Here is an 11,406-nt window from a genome sequence, read left to right on the forward strand (position 1 = left end):
AAATAAAAATTATAGTGCATAAATTTTGAAAGTAAAAATTCAATATTCAAGACACTAGATTGCATTAAGTGATTAAGTGTAGGAAATGATAAAAATAAATTTCTAACTACTCTCCTAATAAAAGAATAAAAACGCACTTAATTCTTTTTTGTTTAATGTCATTGATAGGTTCTATTATCTTTACATGATGAATATTGAAATATTAAGTTACCTTTTAGGANAAAGAATAAAAATGCACTTAATTCTTTTTTGTTTAATGTCATTGATAGGTTCTATTATCTTTACATAATGAATTTTGAAATATTAAGTTACCTTTTAGGAACGCCTACAAGAGTAACATTGACTTTAGTATGATCTTCTTGTTGATTAATAGTTACAGTTACAGTTGAATATAACCAATCTGGCCATTGTTTAGTTTTCCAGTTTTGAACAATTTTTTTACCTGGACACTGTAATTAATGAATAATAATAATCAAATAAATTAAATTTTATTATAATTTTAGCTCACTCAACAAATAATAAATTAAGTCATTCATGACAATGTATTCATTTCTATTATGATTTTAGTTTTTCAAACAAATATCATTACATTTGTAAAAATAATGAAATTATAATTCTGGAAGTTTTTTTTTTATATAAATATTTTATAAATTTAATGTTTGTTATTAGTAATTGAAAAGTCAGCTTTGGTTTATTATAAAATTGAAATTAAATATTTGTTTTTCTCACTCTAAAAAGAGTAAATTGGTGTACACTTTATTTTAATTAAATATAAGACAATTATTTTAATGTTAGCTACTTGATTTCTCTTAAAATATTAATTATGTTATGAAAATTGTTTTTGATTTTCTTTAGTTTGAAATACAAGATGATTGTTGACTTAACATTATTGTAACATTTCTTCTAAAATAATAAAAAAAAAAAAGTTTTCTGGTTATGTTGAGTAGAATTAATTTACCACTTTATAAGTATTTAAATAGTTTTTAGATGTATTCCTTATCCTTATAATAGTGCTTTTACCATTTTTTCAAATGACATATTTAAACATATATATTTTACTAATTTAAACATTAGAAATTTAACTTAGAAAATAACTAGTCAATACACATTTTTAAATCTGTATTTCAGAAGTTAGAAACATTTTTAAACTAGGGTTAGAAAAGAAGTGTGACAGAGTGATAGCATTATAATGTCAACACCCTTATAAAATATAAAGAATGAACATAACAATTATTTTATAACATATAAATGGAAACATAAATGTAACTAATAAAAACCAAAAAATTAAATAAAAACTTATTATTTTAAGAGAAATTGAGTGATTAGCATTAAAAGAACCACTTTTTATAATAATAACTTCCAAAATACTGGTTTCAATATTAATATTGACATTATTATATTACAGAAGCTAAATAAAAATGATTTCTCATTATATCTTGGAAAGGTTTGAATATTTTTTTCTACAACTAAAATTATTTTTTGCAATTCATATATGTAGTTAGCTGATTAACATTATTATACCTAGTTGAGAAGAGTATGATTACGAAATGTCTAATAATAAACATTTTCATACCTAAGCCTCAACTACAGACTATATTTTAAAATATCAATAACTTTCAAAATAATACATCAAAAATTGTTTAGACCAATCAATTTCCTGATTAGATTCTTTTCTATATTATATAATTAAATATTTATGTTAAAACTTAAAAAAATGAAATTGATACCTTTATAAGATATAAGGGATGAACTATAAAATACTCAATAGTTGATAAATCAATAAATATATAAAACTACAAAATTCTTTAATTTACACATTTATTAAAAAATTTAAAGTAAAACATTAAAATAATTACACTATATTACCCTCAAATTAAATATAGAACTTTAATTTTTTCTATTATTTTAACAGTTTTAAAATCATAAAATATTTAATATGGGAATAAAATCAATATATGAAATAATTGAGTCACCTTAATCTTTATTTTAAACCATCATTATCTTTATCCTGAATACTATATACAAAAAAAACTTATTTTTTCAATAGTTAAGTCACTTAATAAACTTTATAAATATTATGAAAGACTTACTAATTCTAGAAACTCTCCAACTATATTCCCATCGAATAATTGAAATTTTGCTCCTTTGACTGTTTGGAACTTAACAGCTTGATTGGTAAACGCAGACACAAGCTTTAAAGTAAATAAATAATGATAATGAAAGATAAATAAATCAAATAAAATATTTATATATAGTTTATAAATTTTAACATCTAGTATAAACACAAAAATTATTGACAAACTAAATAATTATGAAAAAATTTAAGTTATATTAGATTAATTTAAAATAATTTACAATAAATAAAGTATAAGTGATAAATATAATCAATATAAAATAAAACATACTTCAGGTGTTGTAAGAACATTGTAAATATCATCTCCTGAACACTGGAATATTACATCCATAACAACTGTGGTTGTGTCAATTTTGGCCTTGGATCTATCATTTTTAGCCCCCTAAAATAATTAGAAAAATAGAAACCATTAGAAATAATAATAAAAATATAATTATAAAATTATAATTACTTACATTTTCAGAATTGTGAATTTTCTTTAAAGAATCATTAGGTAATTTTGTGTTTGAAGAATTATCATTTCCATCTTTTTTGGGCAAAATCATACCCTTTGCAAATTCTATAAAATTATAACCTTTATTATATAAGGAGTTATAATCACAGTTGATACATATAGAAAAAACAATTTTTTGGAAGAAATTAATTTACTTTTCTCCATTAAGAAATATTTTATAGAACATATGAAATATAATTTTCTCAATTTTTTTAGTACTGATATTTCAACTTAACTTTTAGCCCTTAGCCCTCTCAATAATACCAATCCTTCAATTTCATTTGATGAAAAACAATACTTATAAATACATAGATCTTCTACAATTTAATTAAAAACATTTACTTGTAAAATAGCTATTATTTTGTTATAAATAAAAAAAATATATATAAAATTATAAATTCACCGTTTGTTAAAAACGAGGAACGAGCATATAAGAGAAAGTATAGATGTAGCGTCAATCATGGATAAGATGAGAGAAAATAGACTTAGATGGTTTGGTCATGTTATGAGGAGAGAAGAATCGGAAGCTGTAAGAACAGTTATAGAAAAGAAAGTTGAAGGAAGAAGAGGTAGAGGAAGACCTAAANAAGAAAGTTGAAGGAAGAAGAGGTAGAGGAAGACCTAAAAAGAGATGGAGGGATGCTATTGAATGCGATATGAGGACAGCTGATGTGAGCGTAGATGATGTGGGAGATCATGTCAAGTGAAAGTTTAGGATGAGGTTGGCCGACCCCAAGTAGTTGGGATTAAGGTGAGGAAGAAGATGAAGAAGATTTATGTTTAATTTAACAACAGTAAAATTTATTGTGTTAAGTGGAAGTTTAGGATAAAGGTGGCCAACCCAATGTAGTTGGAATTAGGTGAGGAAAAAGAATAAGACTGTTTGTTAAAAACGTATATTTTTTTAATTTTATTTGAAATTTAAATTAAAATATTACTAATATTTACTTAAAAAAATAAATAATATAATTGTTAGCACAGAAGTTTAGATATAAATTTTAAATGCAAGTGATCTGACATTTTTAGGATAATATTCCATTTAAAATAAAATGATTGCATTGAATTCTTAAAATTATTTAAGAATTGAAAAATTGCATAGCAGTCAGCTATCTTCTTCTTTTTTCTTACTTTTTTATATTTTGTAATAATTTAAAACTGAAGTATACCATAATATATATTCGATTTACATTATGAATGAGTTTTTAAGAAAAATTATATACCCATTTGTTGTAAAATGCCAATTTTTTTTGTAAATTTAAAATTATTATTATTATATTATAAAATTATAAAACATATAAAAATTTAAGTAAAAATAAGGAGACTGAAACAGTCTCCTTATTATGGATGTTTCATCCATGCAACATTTTGATTGTTATATTTTTAACAATGCGATTAAAATTATTTTCAATTTTTCTTTCTTTAAATTTAAATAATTTAAGCATACCTTCTTTCAAATCTTTAACATATATTTCTAATTGTTCTCTGATTTTACTCTTTCCTTGATTATAAAGAAAGTCTTTCACTATATTTCCTTCATTTGATGATTCTTTTAATGAGATGTTTATCTAAAATTAATTTAACTTATCAAAACAATGATTATCAAAATATTATAAATTCTATAATTTTAATTTTAATTTGAAGTTGCATCACTATAAATTAACTAAAATAAAAATGATTTATTGTGTAAGATGTTTCTAAACTCAATGTTATTAGTGGTACTTTACACTACACATTTTTGTGAAAACATTTTATAAAATATAAGACTCTTTAATTTTTTTTTTTTTAGAGTAGTTTATTCCCATGTTATTCCCAACCTTGTATAAAGTTAAATTTGTATTGATATTATCAGTAAATTTAGTGGAATAGTTTATCGTCCAATTAGGATTTTAATACTCAAAACTGTGTAAAGCANTTTTTTTAGAGTAGTTTATTCCTAAGTTTTTCCCAGCCTTGTATAAAGTTAAATTTGTATTGATATTATCAGTAAATTTAGTGGAATAGTTTATCATCCAATTAGGATTTTAATACTCAAAACTGTGTAAAGCATAATAAATTAAAAGTATTTTCTTAATTATATAATGAAATAATACTTTCTAAAAACTTAAGCACCTAAAAACCCTCTTTTGATTTTTTTAATTCACTACTATACACATAACAATAAGTTTTCCCCTTTAATAAATATAGGATATTTATATATTTCATTAAATTATTATTAAATATTCAAAAACATGATGTAAAAACAAAGACTACTATTTGAGGTATAGCCATCTTTATCGAAACAAACATAGAAAGCAAGAACATATTACTAGTTACCCAACATAAATCAGTAGCAACATTAATCATGTAATTAATCAAAATAATTATTTATATGTAATTTAAACATTCTAAATAATACTCTCATCACCAAAGAATATATTGAAGATATAATAAATAAGTTACCAAAACCATTCATTCTAATAGGCGACTTCAACAATTTCAATATAATATGTGGTTGCAACTACATAGATACCAATGCATTGAAATAGAAAAACTATTTGATGAAGGGTCTCTCATTCTATTTAACACCAAAGAACACACTAGACATAATGCAACTAGTGGAAGTCTATCTACAATAGATTAATCTTTTTGATAAGTACTCTGAGCAAATTCATATAAAAATTAAAAAAAATTTGAAACCCAGAATTAATAAAAAAATGCCTCTCCCGTGAACAATATGGCTTTAAGAGAAATCACTCTACAATGAATGCATCAACTTCAATTCATACAGATATTTGCATTGTATCTAGAAGAAAACAACATCTTTTTTCAATAAAATTAGTTATACAAAAGCCTATAATAATGTGGAGAGTGTTATCCACACTACAAAAATGTAACATAAATGGAGACCTACTGAAATACATTTAAAACTTCATAAACTAGCAAGACGCAGTGCATTATTTTTAACAAGAATAAAAAAGGCATTCAATCCACATTAAAGTTAATGAGTTCTCTACTAGTCTTTACTAACAAAATCTATATACTTAAACTAATTTTGGACCACAAAATGTCATGGAAACTTCATATTTCAAATCTCAAAACAGATTGTTCAACTAATATGAAAATTGTCAAATTATTATGTAACAACTAANCAGATTGTTCAACTAAAATGAAAATTGTCAAATTATTATGTAACAACTAATGGGATACCCAAACAAATGACCTACTCACTATTTACAAGTCACTAATTCTACCCAAAATTAACTATGGGGCTATTGTGTATAACTCCAAAAAGAAAAATTTACTAAATACACAATCAGGAAATTAGACTGGCAATATGTGCTTTTAGAACTATCAGTATACTTTGTAATGCAGGAGAAATTTTTTTAGAATCACTAATATTTTCTTCACAATACACTCCCATCTAATAATAGTCCTAACCTAAATACTGTTTATGAAATCTTTATTAAATACAGTGGAAAAAATAGAATACCCCACAAAAACACTTAAAAGAACATTATCTAATATTCCCCTTTGGTTTTAGTCACATACAATAAATATCTAACCAACAGAAAACTGAAATAGATTTTGCTGTTATATAATGAAGACAATACAAACCCGTCATTTACATTACCACCAAATTCATCCATTTACACTGCAGAAACATACGCGATAAAAAGAGTTAAAATAACTTCTTCTTTATTAAATCCCTTATCCAAAAATGAACTAAATCAAACACATTCAAGAACTCATCTCCAACTCAAACAGATTACTAGTTTTTATGTAAGTACTATCACGCATGGGCATACCAGGTAATGAAAGAGCTGATACAATTTTTCTGGGATAAACTACCACTGTATCACTATCAAACAAACTAAGAAATATACAAACCAAAAATCAACATTGAAATTAAAAGAAATAAAGAAATAACCATTTCAAGACTTAGAATAAGTCATACCAATCTAACGCATGCATGTCTATATAATAAACTTTGTTATTGAAGTCTTTTCTGCTTAAAAAAAAAAAAAAAAAAAGACTCCAATTAAATTTTTGTAAGATAATTTTTCTTAATAATTTTATTTCAACTAGACCAGAATACAAAGACTAATAAATATCTTAACTAATTAACAATTAATTAAAATCTTTCATACCTCAACTTCAGATATACTATTTTCTTCACTTAAATTAGGTATATTAATTGTGCCTTCAATTTGTTTATCAGCACCACTTAAAAATCCTTTCCATGATAATGTTAAATCCCATTCGTAAAAGAATATCAATTTGCCTTTTCTATTATTCGCAACAGCTTCTCCTTCACATGTATCAATCTTATGTATTTCACAATTGACAACATCATTTTCTATTACCAATCCAATAAGTAATGAATTTAGTTTTTCCTTTGACCATTGACAGGCATTCTTTTCAGTCCTGTAAAAAAAATTAATACTAAAATTAAAATTGGATAAAATCCCAATTGTGAATTTAGAATTATTAAATAAAAAATTGTATTAGGATTCAAAAAAAATATGTTAAAAAAACATAAATCTCAAAATTTTATAAACATTTTTTTTTTTTATTGCAATTACTTTTCCATCACAGTTATACTTAATTTATTAAATCTATATTTCACAATTTAAGGTATATTTTTACACTGAACAAAATGGTCTTATTACATTTTATTTATCTTAATACTCTATTCAATTATTTAACTAATCACAAAAAACAAAGTAACAAAACAAAAGTTAAAAAATAATAATTACGGTTAAAATTTTATGAAAAATGTTCAGAACATTCTGATATAACTTTATTCCATCCGTTTTATACCCTGAGGAAATCTTTCCCTTTGTTCATTATTATGATTCCAAGTTATATAGGAATTTATGAAAATATGAGTACATGTATTACATGTCCCAAACTACTTTGTCTACAAAGTAGACAAAGTAGTTACAAGTCTACAAAGTAGTTGGGACTACAAAGTCCCAACTACTTTGGGTTGGCCAAGTAGTTGGGATTATACAAATACAGTATAATACATATATTACAACCCAATGTACAATAGTTTTTTAACATCCAATTAACAATGTCTACTTAATTTTAATTTTTGTTGAGTTCTCAAAAATCTTTGAATAAAATCCAAGAATTTTTCCAATATTTATGGTGAAATTTAATAAATTATCCTACATAAAAATGTTTTCAAAAAATTGTAATCATGTAAAACTAACCCAACCTAAATTATGTATTAAAATGCTTGTATCTTAACAAGTACTAATCCTGAAATTGTTACTGATCCATCAATATTTTTGAAAGAAAAGAGCTAAAAATAGCCACTTAAAAAAAAAACAATAAATTTTATATTATTTATGTATTTTTTTTTTACAAATAATGAAAAATAAGTTTCCAATCTGATCTAAACTGTAAAATTTATTTAAAAAAAAAAAGTAACAAAATATTTGCTGGATCAAAAGTTATTAAAAATATCAAAATCTAATATGACACTTAGTCTAAAACTTTTGAGCCAAAACCGTTGAAATGTAATAAAAGACTTAATAAGATAACATACATAACAACTTCATAATATCTTCTCACATGTATAATTTAAATATTGAATTGATAAAATAAATCTTTATTAAGTTGTTCAATAAATAAAAATAATAATTAAATAATTGAAGAATAACTGAATTGTTTTGGTTACATTAATAAAATAAAACTAAACCAAATTAATATAGCATTATCAATTGAAGCAGTCATGAAAGAATAAAATTTATTAATTACAAATTTTACAAGTTTCATAAAACAAAAAACTAATGTTTCTTAAAACTATAAAAAAAAACATTTTTAGCCAATTTTGGAATAGTTGTTTTCATTATAATATATAGATAGAAGATTAATAAGTTATCACATTCAGAATTAGTACTAAATTTTAATTAAATGTGATATAATTTCAAATTGTGAGGTAGTTGAATTTTCTAGACAATATAAAGTGAAAAAAATTACCAATGCCAATTATTCACATTTGTAGCATCAGGTCTCTCTTCTACAATCCAACGAGGATCTCCTTCTCCCCATTTAGCCATCTAAAAATTTTCAATTTTTTATTTTTTAGATTAGTAACGCATATAGCAAAAATAAAAATTTCATTTTTGATAATTTATTAAGTTTAAGTTACCTTACCGTGTATAACTAGTGAAAAAAATAATTAACAAGTTTTAACTAAGAAAATAAAATTAATCACAGTTGCTTTGCTCTAAAATTATCTAAAGATATATATCAAGTTAAATTTCACGTTTCAGAGAAAATACCATCGACAAAAAAAAATAAACCATAAAAAATAGAACTGAAATTGGAATATTCTAGAATCTTCAACAGTATAACCTTAGTGATAAGGCATTAAATTACTAATTTGTCGTATCTAGTAGCACACACTGTTTTACTTAGTTAAAAGATACGAATTTTTAAGGTTAAGATGTTTTATAACAGATTTATATAACATTTTGGATTTTTTACAGTTTGCAGAATGATTTTGTTTATGAACCACGTATTAGAAAAATATAAATAATATTAAGAACTTTAATTTATGTTTTTCTCAATTTATTAATCACACAATATTTTTTTTGTTTATCTTTTATATCTTACAAACTTACGAATCATATAAAGTAATAAATTACTTATATAAACAAATGATTAAAGCTTATTTATTAGATAATAATCTAATTAAGATAATGACTGACTGATAACAACTTTTAGACCAGTATTTCGAAAGTTATTAGCATTTTAAAATATAGTCTTGAAATGAGACAAGGATATTGTTATTTTTATCACTAATCATTTCTCTGCCGCTCGCGATTAGGTATAAAAATGTCTTGCTCATATAAATGTTTTCACGTCATCCGAGAGTCGTCCCCGTCAATCACAGTTTTCTTTTGTAGCAATCTATCGCATGACAAAATATCTATTTTGTCATGATCTATCATAAATTTGCCAGCTAAAACTATTAAGTATTAACTAGAGAGAGTTGGCAAAACTCCACAACTTCCCTCGTGGCTGCCATAGTCACTACTCTCAGCATTTATACTGATTGTATAAACCATTCATAGCTGCAAATTTAAAGTTTAGCCTCTCCAAAATTTCAGAAAAATCATAATTAAATTAATTGAAATTTTAGAATGAGGGAACTTAGATATAATAAGCCCCTCCAAAAATTTTGTTGAAATTACGTCTATAATACTAATTAATATATATATATATATATTTTATATAGAATATTCAAATACAGTTATATTAATAATAGTAATAATAACTATTAATTAATAGATTAATATAAAATAAAGGCAGATTTAGATAGTATAACGATAAAAATACGAATTACAAATGTGAGTATTAGCTCTAATTAAATTTTACTCAATACAATTACAATGTTCATTTATTATACCTTATAAGGGTATTATTTTTCAAGTGGAAAAATACATAATTAACTAGTTTATAGATAATGATCTAATTAAAAAAATGATTGGTTGATAACAACTTTTGCATCAATATTTTGGAACTTATTAACAATTTAAAGTAATGGCAGGAGACAATACTGCTATTTTTATCACTAGATATATCTCGATCCACTACTTTTCCTACCTAGGTTTAAAAATATTCATAACTTATTAAGTACATATATTTATATAAATATAAAAGTCGAGTAGTAAATAGAATGGTACGTGTTATTATAATACATTCATTACAATTGAACAAGGGGAATAATATTCTATTCCCTGTCTTGCATAAATTGTATCTCATTACATAATTTATGGGATCAACCTTCCACACTCTATTGTGGAACGTCCACGTTAAGAGCTAAGCTTTTGAAACTCCCTCTATTTATTTTTTCCTATAATTACTAAAATGTGTTGCAATAACACACATTTTATTGCTTTCACTTAAAAAACTATTTTGCTACTCTCTTACCAAGACGCAAAGGTGCAACAACGAAGAGTTTTTCGTCATCCCCAAAAACTTAGAAAATTATATTGAATTTTATATATAAATATTTGTTTTAGGGTGTGAGAATAGTGAATTTTTCATTAACTATCACCCTTAAAAATGTTATTCTAGTTGCGTCATTGTTAAAACAACCCATTTTATATTAATTTTTGCCAAATTTTATTAAAATTTGCATATGAAAAACTTCCGTTTCAAGAAATTATGTTCGTGGGCCTTAAGTTGAAAACATAACTCTTTCTACCATGGGAACAATTTAAGCAAAAATGTTGAAATTATATTATGTTCACAAATTCGCGGGACACACCCTCCATATCACCCAATAATATTACTAAAATAATACTCTCAAGAGCCACAGTAAACAAATAAAAAATATTATCTATTTTTTACTAATAATTATTAATAGATTATAATCCATTGTATTAACATAATTTTACTATTCGCCTTATTATCACATTTTAATAACTACAAAGACGTTTTAAATTGTATAAAAAAAATTGTTTATTGTTTATGTTTATTGTCAACTACCAATAAAAAAATCTTTCATACAATTAGAAAAAATTATTTTTATATAATTTTAGTAAATTAGGACTGGGGTTGCTGCAACACTCTCAGAACTTTCGCTAGTTACACCCATGCCTATATGCAATACATCGATGTTCATATCTACGGGTTACGCGACTAATAACTGAAAAAATCTATATTATATATATAAATAAACTGAAATATCCCATTTGATTATTGATAGAATGTCTAAATCAAAAAATGACATCTCAGAGAAGTATTTATAACTATTTCTCTACGATGAAACTTGGTG

At 24.0% G+C, this 11,406-nt stretch overlaps 1 protein-coding gene across 2 annotated transcripts in view; it reads right to left on the reverse strand.

The window, feature by feature from the left end:
- The window catches only part of LOC126901525 (activator of 90 kDa heat shock protein ATPase homolog 1-like), a 31,224-nt gene extending 22,281 nt beyond the window's left edge, over window positions 1–8,943 (reverse strand). For both annotated transcript variants that reach the window (XM_050678020.1, XM_050678019.1), the window contains exons 1-8: window positions 8,775–8,943; window positions 8,598–8,677; window positions 6,755–7,031; window positions 4,072–4,192; window positions 2,590–2,693; window positions 2,406–2,516; window positions 2,091–2,192; window positions 313–449 (exon numbers count right to left, since the gene is read on the reverse strand). In XM_050678020.1, coding sequence (XP_050533977.1) covers window positions 313–449; window positions 2,091–2,192; window positions 2,406–2,516; window positions 2,590–2,693; window positions 4,072–4,192; window positions 6,755–7,031; window positions 8,598–8,677 — 932 coding nt within the window. In that variant the 5' untranslated portion in view covers window positions 8,775–8,943. The remainder of the gene's footprint in view (window positions 1–312; window positions 450–2,090; window positions 2,193–2,405; window positions 2,517–2,589; window positions 2,694–4,071; window positions 4,193–6,754; window positions 7,032–8,597; window positions 8,678–8,774) is intronic.
- Between the last annotated feature and the right edge of the window lie 2,463 nt (window positions 8,944–11,406).

Source organism: Daktulosphaira vitifoliae, unplaced genomic scaffold (assembly GCF_025091365.1).
Source record: "Daktulosphaira vitifoliae isolate Bord-2020 unplaced genomic scaffold, ASM2509136v1 Scaffold_3, whole genome shotgun sequence".
Classification (NCBI taxonomy): Eukaryota; Metazoa; Arthropoda; class Insecta; order Hemiptera; family Phylloxeridae; genus Daktulosphaira; species Daktulosphaira vitifoliae.